A 15433-nucleotide genomic window follows, 5' to 3' on the forward strand; every position below is an offset into this window, starting at 1 on the left:
TCCCAAAGTGATCAGAAATGTGAAAAGCTGTGGTCCAGATTACTCTGCATATCAGTCCCTTGGGTGCTGTCACACACTGTATGTGGAGACCCACTGCCAGTGTTTTCTGTGGTCTTGGTTATCATGTTGTTCCCTCTCAGCAGTTTGCAGTGTCTTAAACTCATTCCCTAATCCTTTGGAGGTGCTGCTTTCTCCATATATTTATTAAGATAACCTGCAGTGAACTGAGGAGTGGAAAGAGATAGATATTGGGTAGGAGAGCACTTAATTGGAGCTGAGATTTGGAGTAGTTGCTCTGTATTTCCATGTGTGTAACTGGAACACTGTGAGTTTATTAGTACTTTTTTTTTTTTTAAAGGACAGCTATTTTAAGGGCTTCTGTATTTCCATATGTTGTGGATTAAGCATTTAAAAAACAAGGTTACTTGTATTGAAATATTGACTATTACTTTATAACATTTTTTCTTTTTTCCTAGGATAACTGGACAGCTCTTATTTCAGCAGCTAAAGAAGGACATGCAGCTATTGTAGCAGAGCTGCTCAATTACAATGTCAGTTTGGAGCATCGGGATTTGGTATGTGTTGTCCTAGAGTAAAAATCAAATAGAAAAACAGTTTTGTGAATTGGAGATTTTCAATTCCATAAAATTAAGGAAAGATCTTTCCTTTTTACATTTTGTACTCATTGTGACTGAAATGGAAAAGAATATATAGTTAGATATTGTTTTTTACACTTGTAAAATGATTGCTTTAGTGTTAATAAAGGCGTCTGGTTTACTAGGGCTGCTTTTCCCCCCCTTAACTTGCTTTGGAAAAAAGCTAAACTGAAGAGCAGTTTGATTTTTGGGTGTGTTTTGTGTGGGTGAGATTTTCTTGCAGGAAGAGGGTTGGTTTGGGGTTTTTTTGTTGGGGTTTTTTTTTTGGTAGTAGTGACTTTGTTTTTTTAAGTATTCTGGTAAAGTAAAAGTTGTCTTTCCGAGAAGATACCTGTCCGTATTTACTTTTTCCCTGGGCAGCCATGATTGTTCATACAGCAGTCCTTGTTTTCGTTCATCTTGCCAAATTTTTAAGTGGAAAAGTGGACGCTTCAGTCCAGCCCATCTAAAGAGTTACAAAAGCTGCTGACACCATTCTAAGGTTAGATGGCTCTGAAGAGCTGTAAACTGTCTCCATTGACAGAAGATGAAATTAGGTACCTGCAAGGACTAATTTTGTTCTGCTTAAGTTAGAGTGGGGAAAACCACTATGAGTGAGTTCAAGTGCTTCCTTTAATTTAAGTTCTGCTCTGTCTGAAGCCTGAAGCATCTTCACTAACCAAGATTTTTCATTTAACATTAAGCAGATTCACATGGCCCAAGTGCTTGATTTCTAGACCTCTGTCAGTCAGAGGGATCTTTCACATCTCCAAAAGTGTATTATAAAGAAATAAATAAAAATTGTGCTTACATTTATTGGAGGCATACTGTTATTTTAAAATTAAATTTGTTTACGTGACCTTTCAAATGCCTTAGGCAGTGAAACTTCATTGTCTCCTAGTTTACAAACTTAAATGAACACACCAGTGTAGTTTGAAATTAATTGCTCTTATCTCTGTTACAGAAATCAAAAGTAAACTTTTCGTATTAATTGAGTTGGACTCTAGACTTTGTTTTAAGATTGTGGTATGTTTCTTGGGCTTTCTTTTTAGTCTAGTGGTTGAATCTGTGTGCATTTGAAATCTGAATTCAGTATTCAGCAACATTAAGGACATGATGTTTTCCCAAGTTTTGCAGGAGCCTATTATTTATTCTACATAAATAGAATTACAACATTATGTGGTCAATCCTTATTATATTTTGGATTTGCAGAATAGTCTTAGGAGAAATACAAAATGAAATAAAAGTCATTAGTTAGATTTCTAAGTGTTTTTCAATTTTTACATTTCTTTGACTTGTGCTTGCCAGGGAGGATGGACTGCCCTGATGTGGGCATCATACAAAGGCCGTACTGAAGTGGCTAAACTGCTGCTTGAGAAAGGAGCAAATCCAAACATCACAGGAATGGTAAGGTTTAGTCTTAAACGCCGCCGCCTCCCAAGTGTTTGAAGTCCTGAACTATACACTCATCTTATTATCTTGATTAAACATTGTGCATTTTTTGCAGTATGACATTAATCACTGTACTTTATAAAGGGCTTGCTTTAATAATCTGTGTGATTGCCACTGGCTTTCTTATTAATTTTGAATTTTTTTAATTGAAGCAAATGGGTGTATGGCTCATACTAAGATTGAAATTATCAGGAGAGGAAATAATAGAAAAGATAACTAGTGTATCTAATGTTACTTGTTTAACAACTGTCATTTTTCTGCATCTTTAGAAGTTAATGGAGTAACTAATGTGTGCAATTTAGAAACCATAATTTGCTTTGTTTCATAATAGTTTAGAATATATGAACATATACCACTCATGTTGAAGAAGAAAAAAACCCTAAGATTTTGAGATTTAGTTTATTTTATAAGTGTTTTCTACAAAAGCATAGGCACTGAACAAATTGTTTATACTGTCAGTTCTCTGGTGTTTGAGGCAGTGAACAATGAAGGAAGAACCCCAGTGGCCAGAACAACCTTTGTGATGGTTGATTTTCTCTGGTTCACATATGCAGTGTCTGTGTGCATGGCACAACTCCTCTGCAGTCCTGATTGGTTAGGGATATTGCATAGCTGTCTGTTGCTTCCTTTCTGCCTTACAAATGTTCCTATTAAGATGACAGTGTGAATTTACAAACCTTGTTGTCGCGGGTTCGGTTTGTAACCGGGCGGAAACACCAATTTAGTGTAGTGGTTTGGTCCAAAATACTCATTACTGTTTATCTGCTGTGAGATAAGGATTAGGAGAAATGCAAAGCAGGCACCAAACTTGAAAGAATATAAAGAAGTTTATTAACAGACCTAAAAGAGGGAAAAAAAAATTATACCACCTTCAGAACTCTCCTCCTCCCCCCACCTTCCTCCCTTCTCCCACTGACAATGTGAAAAGACAACCCTTAAGATGTTCAGTCTGTTCACCACTTCCATAATAACCTTGTTCAGTCCATTTAGAAAGAGAAGTCTCTTCTTGCTCATGCTATGAAAACATTATCACAACGAGCCAGCTGCCCACTTCCAAATATTATTCAGTCTATTTAGGAAGAGGAGTCTCTCTGCTTGCATGTGAGTCCTTTCCCCCGACTTGCAGCTTTTCCCGCAACTGCTTTCGAGGGTCCACTCTTGAAGTTTTTTGGGGTACAATTTTAAGGTTGAGCCGTTCAGAAACAAAAACAGAGGCCCTTCTTCTTCCCTGGGAGCAAAGGGTCTTCATCATCTTCATCGTTAGGACTATCTCTGGGAGCATCTCTAGGGACTGAGGTTTTCTCCTTTCCCGTTTGGAGCAAAAGTCCTCATCTGGTTCATCTCTCCCTGTCCAAACTTCTCATGAAATTACAGCTGCGTCAGCATCTGCCTATCTCAGCGCAGGTGCTTTTGCTCACGAGTTGAACGCTCCACCCTCCATATCTTCATGAAATTACAACAGGGTACTCTGATGCATCATAGCTTCACAACAGAATTTCAGCTTTAAGCATCTCCTCTCTCTCTTCCCTCAGGTTTTCAGCTCTTCACAGCAATAAAAGGGTTAATCTCACCTCGGCCTTGCAGCTTTGCAGCTGGAATGTTGAATTTTTCTTATCACAATGGAGAGAGGGGAGAGCCAAGCCGCTCCGGCTGCCCACGGCAAGGCTGTGGGGGGGGTTCCACAGCTGGAACAGGTCCATCGGCTCCAGGATGGCCGTGGCCCGGCCCGGCCTGGCCCGAGCAGGGCCTGGCCAGGCCCGCTGGCCCCCACACGGGGCCTGCAGCCACCTGTGCCAGCGCCGGAAACGAGAGAGAGCTTGGAGGGGGAGTTTGCCTATTCTTAAGTGTGGATCACAGAGGCGGTCACAACTTTAAGTGGCTTAGAGAATTGTCCATATTCAAACTGGCCAGCTGATAGGTTCTATCAGTTCCCAGAGGAAACTGTAAGCACCCCTTAGCAAGGACATCCCTTCCGGGACTATGCTTGCTAACCTATGACACTTGTTTAAAGAGTTATGAATCAAAACTGATTCAAAAGAGTGGACATCTTCCTAGATAGCATCTAGGCAATGTACTAGGTAACAAGTACTGATAATGTAGTTGGATTTATTTCTGTATATTCATTCTTCTATGGATTTAACTTCTCTTGAGACTTTTGTTGATGTAAAATAATTAAAATATGTAAGACAATAATTATTTATTTGTTTTTTAATTCTAAGCAATACAGTGTTTATCCAATTATTTGGGCAGCAGGACGGGGCCACTCAGATATAGTCCATCTCTTACTGCAGCATGGAGCTAAAGTGAACTGCTCTGACAAAGTAAGCTATATCTATGTAACATTTAATTTCTGTAGTGTTTGATAAATTTCTTTTAAAAGGAAATCTTTGAGTTCTTGATTAGAAAAGCACTTGCTATTATATTTTGCCCATGAGATTAGAATTAGTATGCTAGAGTAAGTTGTTATTCTTGAAAGAGGTTTTTCCATAGTGTGCTCAAGATGTTGTGAGCATATTTCTATTTTCTGAGCTATTGGAGACCTTGCTATGCTAGGTTGTATGGAAAAAGAATTCTTACAGCTGCCATCTAGAAAAGAAAAATTGAAGTGTCTTTTCAAATGCTTGTGTTAATTCACGAGACCAAATTATGTCTTTGTAAAAACTAAAGCAATAAAGTATGGGGTAAATGCTAGATTGTATGGGATACTAAATACAGAGAGCAGTATGATAAAATGTTGTGGATGTTTTTTCAGTATGGAACCACCCCACTGGTTTGGGCAGCAAGGAAAGGTCATTTGGAGTGTGTGAAATACCTGTTGCAGATGGGAGCTGATGTTGATCAAGAAGGAGCTGTAAGTAACTGTGCATTTTCCAGTGATAAGTACATCTGTGTGTCCTGCTTTTTTTTTTTTTTTTAAATAATAAAAATACCAAGAAATACATGAAACAAGATGAAATGTTGGTGTTGGAGTGTATTGCTTTCCAGCTCTTTGCAGACTGCATGTGAGAGTTACTGAAATTTCTTTGTGCCTTTCAATAAAACTCTGATGTAGCTAGGGAGTTTTATTGACAGTGGACACACTGATATCTTAAGTGTAAATTTCAATGAACATAAATTAATTTAGGTAATTGTTATCTGAAGGTTAACACTATCAAAATTCATTCAGTATCCAAGCCTGATACATCAAATAGCTTATTCCTCAGTGCTATTTGAAAAGTAAATCAAATACAAAGCATCTCTTGAAAATAATAATGGTGACTGAACCTTTTCAGAAATTGAATTTTTTTCAGAAGTTTCAGCTGCATAATGTTTTTAAGTAAAACAGATTACATTTAAATTGCTTGTCAAAAAAAAATCCATTAAAAGTTAAGTGGAAAATTAGGAAAACTTTTGGTATTCATATGATTATTTCTGAAGTTTTTCAAAAATTCTCTTTGTGAACAGTATTGGTAGACCTGGGTGCTCTGACAATACTATGACAAGAAAATTATTTTATCCTATGTGTGGCATTCAGGAGATGGAATAAACTGATCTGAACTATACTTTTTGCATTTGAAGTGTTGTCTACTATTACTCTTAGTTTATGTCTTTGTTTTTAAAAAGCATGTTTTTTGGTGCACTTTAAAACACAAAACTGAAGTAGCATTTGAATGATTAAGAGCGTGATGTCAGTGAGTGGTCTCTTGTTATTTGAACTGCTGATATAATGATATATCCACTGTACAATAAAATCTGTTGGTTTTATTTAAAGAATTCTATGACTGCACTTATTGTAGCAGTAAAGGGTGGCTATACTGACTCCGTAAAAGAAATACTGAAAAGGAACCCAAATGTAAACCTGACAGATAAAGATGGAAATACAGCTTTGATGATTGCGTCAAAGGAGGGACATACTGAAATTGTGCAGGATCTTCTTGATGCTGGAACTTATGTGAACATTCCTGATAGAGTGAGTCAATTTTCATCATAATTGTCATTTTATATATAGATAATATATGTTTAAGTACCAGTGTATGTAGATCTGTAAATATGTGATTTTTCTTGCTTTCTAATTTTTCTGCCATCTAGGGGTATTTTTATGTATTGCTATTTTACAAGTATGTTAAGTGGTAAATACCACAGAAACTGCTCTTTTTCTTTGAGATTCTTGAATTGAGAACATAGGGCATTTGTCATATCTGTAACACAAGACTAGTACTGAGCTAATCTGTAGGTTTGAGGCAGGGTAGTACTATTAAAACTGTAAACCATGGATTCTACAAAAAAGAATATTTAATTCAGCATGTACCTTTATCTTTTACAATGTAACTTTTTACTAGAAAACTTGCATATATGAGAGGAAGACTTCAGCTCTGGGTTGAGATGTAAATGTGGCACTGTGTACCTGACCTAATGTAATGTGCATTACTCAGTAGAGATGTGACATGAGCAGTGCCCAGAGTGTGAATCTGCTTGCTGGCAGCTCAGGATTTTATTTGGTTGCTTATACAGGTGCTTTGGACTGTCTGCAGTGCCCTCTTGATAGTCAGGTGTTTCTGAAGTGTCAGAGACAGGTCAAGCACTGCAGCCTTGAGGCTATAGTTGGTTAGATGCCTAAACATAGATGCCTCTATCAAGGTCAGTAACTTAGTTCAGAGTGGTAATAAGTTTTTGAGGCTGCATTCTGAATCCCTAAGTTGGATTGCTTGGGACTGCAGAGAATAGAGGAAAGCCTCCTAATATTTGCCTCTTAAATTTAAAAGGATTTTTGGATGCATTGTCCTGTATTTCAAGAGTCAGTGCATGTCTTAGATGGCAGTGTACTGAGCTACAGTGTTGCATGTAACAACAAATTTGACCTCAGGCACATATCAAAGCAAAACTTTAAAAATATTTAAGAAAATACATTGCAATCCTTCTTAGCACCTCTTCTGCCACAATGTTCTACAACAGTCTGCATTTCTGTGCTTTTAGGAAGGATAAACTACCTCTTTCACCACAGCTGACTGCATTCCAAAAATACACCTAACAATGAATACTCTTAGATTCAGATGCTAGAGTAGGTTTTGATAAAGAAAATTTCTTGGTTTGCAGCCAAGTACGTAATGACTGATTGATGGGACATTTCCTACTGCTGAGCTCTCTGAGCTCCACACCTGTGATTTTGCTATACTTTTATTTTTTTTTTCCTGTTTCATCATAGAAGGAGTACTAGGCAATTTCAGGAGTATAAGGTAATTTCTGAAATTCTGGCATGTACTTAAGTGTGTTAAAATCAGAAGCCTTGAGCACAACTGTAACTTGTATGTGTATACAACTCCATTTAACACACCAAAATATTTTTTCTTTTGATCTGAGATGAAATCAGTCTTTTGCTTTTTTCTTTATAACAGCATAGTGTATGTAAGCAAGATAGCAGTCAAATCTGCACAAAGGCATAAATTTATTCGAAATTCTTGAAGAGCTTTTGTCAGCTGTGAAACGTCTCAAGGGGACACACAGTATTCCAAGGAGTTTATTAATATGACTGGTCTTCCTATGAATAGAAAACAACTGGGTTTTTTTCATATTTATTATTAATTTATGCTGAGTTCTTGTAGAATAGTGGTTTAATCTAGACCTATTTCAGAGTGTTTGTTTTCCTGAACAATTTCATCTCTTTGAAAAAAAAATGTTCAGAATTTTTTCTATTTTATACCCATTTTTTCAGAGATACAAAAAATAATTCTTTTTTTTTTTTTAATGAGTGGAGATTATTAATGTAAAATATGTATAGTGTATGTAATTCATTCTCTGTTGCACTTCTTTTTGCTAAATAATAATAATTCCTGTTCAATATTCTTTCACAATTTTTTTAGAGTGGAGATACAGTGTTGATTGGGGCTGTTAGAGGTGGTCATGTTGAAATTGTGAGGGCCCTGCTCCATAAATACGCTGACATAGATATCAGAGGTCAGGTAAGTAAATGTTAGACTTCTTCTTAAATAGGATGTGAACCTGAATGCCAAATGTTTATACTGTGTTCCTGAAAACAGCGCTTTAAAATTTGGTCTGTCTGCTCTGTAGGAAACTCAAATTCCATCAAACAGTAAAATACATCACATTGCTGGGCAGGTTTTAGGATATAAGGTGCATGTAATTATGATGGCTTGTTAAACACAGTTTTTTCAGTTAATTTGTATAATTGTTGAAAAGCAAAAGTTGTAAACTGCATTTACTTCATCTGCACTACTGAACAGATTTAAAATAATGACATACTTTGAAGACAGTTAATACAATGATTTTAGTAATACTTTAAATATAATACCAATGAAATGTGATGCACCTGAGATTATATCTGTTGTCACAGTGGTTGTCACTGTGCTTGGTTGTTTCTTGTCTTCTTCACTAACTTTCTGTGTTGCTTTCTGTTAAACATTGTCAGTGATTTCCATGTTTTCTACCTACCCCTTCTTTCTTTTCTGTCCTTCGATTAAGGTTTTATTTTTACTCTTCCAGTGGAAGCTCTCTTACTCAGCATGGTACTTGTTTTTATTATTACATTCAACTTGTTTTCTTTTGCTTGGAGCTATTTAAATCACTCTGCTTTGTCGGCATACATGTTCTCCCAAGTTTGAACACAAAACTAACTAGGCAATGAGAGCTGCAAAGGGTCAGTGCCTGCTCCTGGTGCAGAGCCTCTCTGAGAAGCCAACAAGTTCTTATTTTTAAGTAAAAGTAGCATTTGGATCTCTTCCTCTAACCTGCCATTGGCAATGCGTGTGTCTGAGCTTTCTTGCTGACATAGGTCTGAAAAGCTGAAGCTTTTCAACATCTTGATGTGACTGAGGCAATACAGAACCAGCAAGAGAATGCAACCTCTTAGGTAGCAGGGAAGCTTGTGACTTCTGGCAGTGTGAGGTTGCCTGACTAGCAATTTGCAGTGGTTGATCTGTGGAATACTTCTGTGGCCTTACAGGAGGCACAGCAGGAGTCAGTACCATCAGAGGAAGGTTCTAGCTTTGCACTTCAGATCATAGTTTAGGACCAGCAGTATCAAAACTGGAGATGAGCACTACTTCCCTGCTGGGAGTAACTTCCCTGCTGTCTGGCATTGCAGCACCTGCCTGCCAGCCAGACCTGTTCTGGGGAGATGTGTTGACTGCCCAAATTTGTGATGTTTCAGAAAGATTGCTGAGCCTTGTCCAGCCTTCCAGCAGCGGTGTTCCTTGCTGATCATTCATTCTTATTAGCCAGCGGATACCTTCAGCAGGTAAAACATGACTGTAGGGCTCTTGAGAGTGAGTGCCCAGGCAGGTGAGGGCTCAGGTGGTGTTTTCCTTAGCCCTTCTGGGAGGGGGAAGGACCCAGCTGGGACCACCTGGCAGACCTGTTCCTGGCTGTGTAGCTGATCTACAGCTCAGGCTGATGCCTTGGAAACCAGCTCACTGAAGGACAGAGAAGATGAAACCCAAGTGATTGGAGAGGAAAGAAATCCTAGTGACCAGGCCTGTTAAACTGCTGAGGAAAGCTTTAAACTTAGTTTGCTGTGAAGCCTAAGAGTGGAAGAGAAAGAGCTGCAAATGAAAGAAGCAAGCAAGGTAGAAGTGCTAGGGGCACTTTTGACATTGCTATGCTTAGAAGCAGGTGTGCATTCAGAGGCTTTTCTTAAATGTCTCTACACAAATGTGCATCAAACAGAAAGAGTCAGTCACTAGGCTGCAAAGTGATTGCAGGTGTGAAGACCTTCTGGGATAGCACACATCAGTGGGGGGAAATAAGGATGACAGAAGCAGATTTGCAGCTATGAACCATCCCCCTGGTTTATTGATAAGATACCTGGCTGTTCAGCATTCTGGTTTTTTGTGTTGACTTTCTTGTCTGTCTGCTTTTACAGCTTTCCAGCTTGCAGGGCTTCTGAAAAAAAAAGTTGTTTTATTTCATTAGGTAATTTCTGTATTTGAGTTAGAACTGAATACTTACATGTAGTTTTGGAAGCTTTTTCAAGAAAGGTTCAGTCTGCTTGGATTGCTAAAGCTGTTAATATATTTCACAAAGGTTTCCAAAATAGATTCATATTCCCTAGCCAGGTTTGCATCCTCCCCCCTAAATTCTACTGTTGTGCCAGTTAGGTTTGCTGACCTTTCCCTTTGCCTTGAGTTGTGCTAAAAATTGCTGTGTTATATGCTGTTTTCAATATATAGTGGTTGTACTTTACATGCAGTTTTTGAAATTAATCCAGCTGAATGAAAACACTGTTAATGTTTAATACTCTTCTTTTTTAGGATAATAAAACTGCTTTATATTGGGCAGTTGAGAAAGGAAATGCTACAATGGTGAGGGATATCTTGCAATGCAATCCTGATACTGAGACGTGTACTAAGGTAACAATTAGAATTTTAATTGAATTGCTTTTTTTAATATCTGTTCTTTTCTCAACTCCTATGTGATGTGAAGATCATACTAAATTCAATTTTTGTGAACTGTTGGTACCTTGCACACTGTCAAAAAAAAAATTCTGAAATGAGGATTCTCAGCAATAGTAATGTTCCCTTGTTGATAAATATGATTTGCTATTAAATCCTTGGTAGCAGGGAACATTTGGATTCTTTATCTCCGCATCACTGACATGACCAGCAGTAAGGAGTAAAGAGCAGGTGCTGCTGGAAACTGAGGAAAGAGGTTTCTGATATGACTTCAGGCCTGTGCAGCAGTAAGGAAAAAAAAAAGAGGAAGTAGTTGGCACAGCATTGAAGTCTCTTCGAATATCTTGTATTATATCTGAATTTTGTCTTTCTCTATTTGACACTGTTACTGACAGAAGTGTATTTTGTTCTTTGATTACAATCAATCTAGAAAACTGGGTCTGGGATACTTTTTCACAAACATAGGTGCTAAAGTATTGCTACTTACACAGTAGCATGTTTAATTAAGATCATCTTAAAAGTTTTGAATTTAATTTGTTTCCCAAACTATTTTTTTCATGGTTTTGGGTATACAGAGATCTTTATATTAGTCCTACAATTTCATTTTAGGATGGAGAAACACCGCTTATAAAGGCAACCAAGATGAGAAATATTGAAATAGTAGAGCTTCTTCTGGATAAAGGAGCTAAGGTCTCTGCTGTAGACAAGGTAAAGAGCATTGTTTGTTTACTTCACTATATTTAATCATTTTAGTTTTGCAGCAGGATTTTTGCAGCTAATACAGAGAGTTTCCCATATGCTTAATAATTAAATAGACCATAATACTTACGTGCTTAGTCTCCCATATGTTTAATAATTAAATAGTTGAGAATACTTAAGTGTAAATTTGTTTCCACCATTAATATATTGTTGGGTTTTGTTTTGTTTTGTATTAGGGTGCTCTTAGTAACTTGAAAAAAAAATCCAGGTGAGAAATAAAAATTTCATGGATAAGACAACTAATTCTTAATACACTTGAAGAAGAGTATAGAGAATGGTTGTTATTTGTCACTAATGTTAGTTTTTGATTATTAGACATTAAATTAAAGGATGCCAAGGACAAATAAACTGGTTATTGCTGTCTTCTTTTGCATTACCTACTTTGACCACAAATCTTTTAAATATAGGAACATTTATGTGATGCTTTTTTAATATCTTACTAATTTATTTAGGGCAAGTAAGTAATAACGTTGATTTGATGCAATAAGAAAGCTTTTACTGGGATGTTTTTTTGAGAAGTCTGAGCAGACATTGAAACAATTCTAACAAGCAGTGTCTCTTGTTCCAAACAAGTCTCTTGAGTTTGCCAGTAGACATTTGTTTTTACATCGAGACTACAGTTTCCATGAACTTTAAAATATTAATATAAGCATTTAAGAAAGAAGGCAGTGTCTGAGGTTTAGCATTCTAAAACTGCTTTTTCACATGTCTTCTCTGAAACATTTGTAATGCTTTTTCAAGGGGAAACTGCTTACTGTAAGGGACTGATGCTTTTGAGAATGCCTTAAGATTTATTTCAAGGAAATAATGCATGTGAAACTGTGCTGAACATATGGTCTGTCCATAATCCTAGGAATTCATGGTAGATATTACTAGTTTTCACTTAATTGCAGAAAGGAGATACTCCACTTCACATTGCTATTCGTGGAAGAAGCCGTAAACTTGCTGAATTACTCTTAAGAAATCCAAAAGATGGTCGATTGCTTTATAGACCCAACAAAACAGGAGAAACCCCTTACAATATTGACTGTAGCCACCAGAAGAGTATTTTGACACAGATATTTGGTGCCAGTAAGTATTTCTTTTTTTTAATCACTCATATATTGAGAATCCAGTTTATTCAGTTATGTATTGAAAAGTGGCTACAGGTTTTTTAACGTTGCACCTAATGGGAAGAAGGCTTAAAAATAATCAGTTGGCAAAAGAACCCATCACTCTAAAAGCCTGGCAAAGGTCAAATATACCATTTATTTTGGCTTTAGATGTTGGATACTATGTGACTTCTGTTGATCACTTAGTTTTTATTTGGATCTTGCTTGTGTAGGAATTACTTCCTTTGACTTCCTGTGGTTTGGGATGTTGAGTTTGTAGTAGGCTCTAATAGTTGTGATAATTATGTATCAATTATGTGGATGATTTAAAATTCCTTTGAATAGGAATGTACAAATAATAAGAGCTGTTATATGGCAGGAGTATATATACAACTACGGGTGAATGTGTCGTGACTTTATGTATGAAAATTATCATACTGAAGAGCTTTCTTAGAGCAAAGTTGTGTAGCACAGTATTTGTGTTGCAGGACACCTGTCTCCCACGGAATCTGATGGTGACATGCTGGGGTATGATCTGTACAGCAGCGCTTTGGCTGATATTCTGAGTGAGCCAACCATGCAGCCACCCATCTGTGTAGGCTTGTATGCACAGTGGGGAAGTGGAAAATCTTTCCTGCTTAAGAAACTGGAAGGTAAAAACTTGATTTAGTCTTTTCAGTACTTCCAGTCTATTTATGAAAAGCATCACATGGGAGTTACTAGTTTTTGTGGGGGTTGTTAGTCTATGTAATGTTGTATCTGGTCTCTGTTTCTATGACAAAAGGATTCGAATTTTACTGTGGTCAGTTCATGCATAGATTGCTTTGTTCATTTATACAATGCCAAGACAGTCTTTAAGTGCTGCTGCCTATTTTCCTGTGAGTTTCCTGCAGCAGTGGATCTACCCTTCAGGTGCTGGAGGAAGTCTGGCTGCCAAAATATGCCTTGCTGGGCCTGTTTGTGTGTCAGATAAGGTTCAGAACTCTTCTGCTGCAGTATTTATGTATTGTGCATCCTATGTGTCTTTTTAATGCTTGAGAACAATTTTCAGGCTGTTAATATTTTATTCTCTGTAGTGTATTTTCTTTGCATCTAGTTTTCTTCCCCTTTCCTCTTTCTTACTTTGAGTATTTTGAACTTTCTGAAATGACAGAGGAAGGCAAATGCAGTACATGAAATAAGTCAATATTTTTCCTGGTGGAAATAGGCATCTTATGTAGTTTTAGTATTTTCTTATAAAGGATGTTTTTCTGAGATGTTTCAGTATAATTCAAAATACTTCTGCCAGTCTTGGTGTTTCTTACTTTCTGTGATTTCTGTATTTGCCAAAATGGGATTCTGCATTCGTTTTTTTCACCTCCTGTTCTATGTCAAACAAAAAGCATATGTATTTTGACTGTGACATTTATTGCTGATGAGCTCTTACACTTCTAAAACACTTTCTCAGTGTTTTCTTCCTGTTCCTCTTTCCTGTTTTTATTCTGGATTGTGTATCTATTACTTCTGATTCCCTAGAACCTAAAGAAGTTCCTTCAGGAACTCCTCTTTTAGTAGATAAGAATCAACAAACAGAAATAATACTGCAGCCTTCACATTGTACTGTTATATCTGACTACTTGAGGAACACAGTCCATGTTTCAGTGATTGAGATTTTGGGGTTTGGATGGGGGATGGTGGATTTATTTTTCTTGGTGTCGTGAAATACATTTCACACTTTTGAAGGAGAATAGGAAATGGCATGACTTTTAATATGCTTTCAAAAGTAGAAAATCTGCAGCAAACAGTGTGAGTATTGTGCATTTAATGTTTTCATTCGTTGCATAGATGAAAACTTAGGGTTTTGCACTAATGCTTGAAGAAAAATTCGAATATCGTTATCTTTTTTGGATCAATAATCGGGGTAAGTTATACAGTCTGCTGAAAAAGTTTTTTTTCAAAAATGATCTGTTTTTGAGTGACTTCACATGTTAACTGGTCTTTATCTTTTTGTTTTAGATGAAATGAAGACCTTTGCAGGACAGCAGATTGAACCTCTGTTTCAGTTCTCCTGGCTTATTGTATTCCTCACACTTTTGCTGTGTGGAGGTTTGGGTTTATTGCTTGCTTTCACAGTGGATGCAAAGCTTGGAATAGCAGTGTCACTCAGCCTTTTAGCTGTTCTCTACATTTTCTTCAGTAAGTCTTATATGGAATTTGTGAAGGTTTTTATCTATTTTTAGAATTAAGTATTGCTTTGTAGATGTACTTTGCCATTCAGAAAAAATGCTAAATGGTTTTGTAGACAATAAGACCTCTTTGGACCCTTTTCTTGTGTTTTGCATGTGATTTGTGAGAGGGCATTCTTGAGAACAAAGAAGAATTTTGTTCATTAATTTCATTGTGTTACTTTTACCATTCTCAGTTTTAGCCTAACTGCTAAAAGTTCATTAACTTTTTTTACAGAACTCCATGCTTTATCTGTTCAAACTTCATGATTCTTTCAGTTGTGAATGTTGGCTAAAATAAAACCATAACATCCTTTTAATTTTTAATATTTTAGCTGTAATTTACTTTGGTGGCCGGAGAGAAGGGGAGAGATGGAACTGGGCCTGGGTGTTAAGTACAAGGTTGGCAAGACATGTTGGATATTTAGAGTTGCTTCTCAAACTCATGTTTGTGAACCCACCAGAATTACCAGAGCAAACCACTAAAGCTTTGCCTGTCAGGTTAGTTATTTCCTTTATTTAATCTTGAATGAATCAGTCAGGCTCACTCTGATACTTCTCAACTGTGCATATTAATGTGCACATTTAACTTCATGTGAAAAGTTGTTGAGACTCCCGTTTGAAAAACAGTAGCTTTAGAAGATCATAAGCTTTACAGTGTGAAAAAGATAGTTTTTCTTGAAAACACTACTAACCTGCCAAAGTTGGTGAAAGTTAGTACTTTTCAGAATTAGAGATTTTGGCTATTGTACTAATGAAAATTCGTACCAGACAAAATAAGAATTTTCTGGTATAGCTTATTGTGTGTTATGTACGTTTAATGACAACAATCAGTTGTTTCACTGATTACTTCTCTTAAGGTTTGGGGGTTTTTTTCCTCCCTGTTAGTAAAGCATCAGACTGTTCAA

The 15433-nt window shown here is 36.8% G+C and overlaps 1 protein-coding gene across 4 annotated transcripts in view; it reads left to right on the top strand.

The window, feature by feature from the left end:
• KIDINS220 (kinase D interacting substrate 220) overlaps positions 1 to 15433 on the top strand; it is a 77862-nt gene that overhangs the window by 12847 nt on the left and 49582 nt on the right. For all 4 annotated transcript variants that reach the window (XM_048296152.1, XM_048296151.1, XM_048296153.1 and 1 more), the window contains 12 exons: positions 477 to 575; positions 1944 to 2042; positions 4307 to 4408; positions 4840 to 4938; positions 5839 to 6036; positions 7925 to 8023; positions 10331 to 10429; positions 11081 to 11179; positions 12124 to 12301; positions 12810 to 12974; positions 14317 to 14496; positions 14861 to 15026. In XM_048296152.1, the coding sequence (XP_048152109.1) occupies positions 477 to 575; positions 1944 to 2042; positions 4307 to 4408; positions 4840 to 4938; positions 5839 to 6036; positions 7925 to 8023; positions 10331 to 10429; positions 11081 to 11179; positions 12124 to 12301; positions 12810 to 12974; positions 14317 to 14496; positions 14861 to 15026 (1583 nt within the window). The remainder of the gene's footprint in view (positions 1 to 476; positions 576 to 1943; positions 2043 to 4306; positions 4409 to 4839; positions 4939 to 5838; positions 6037 to 7924; positions 8024 to 10330; positions 10430 to 11080; positions 11180 to 12123; positions 12302 to 12809; positions 12975 to 14316; positions 14497 to 14860; positions 15027 to 15433) is intronic.

This window comes from Corvus hawaiiensis, chromosome 3 (genome assembly GCF_020740725.1).
Source record: "Corvus hawaiiensis isolate bCorHaw1 chromosome 3, bCorHaw1.pri.cur, whole genome shotgun sequence".
Lineage (NCBI taxonomy): Eukaryota > Metazoa > Chordata > Aves > Passeriformes > Corvidae > Corvus > Corvus hawaiiensis.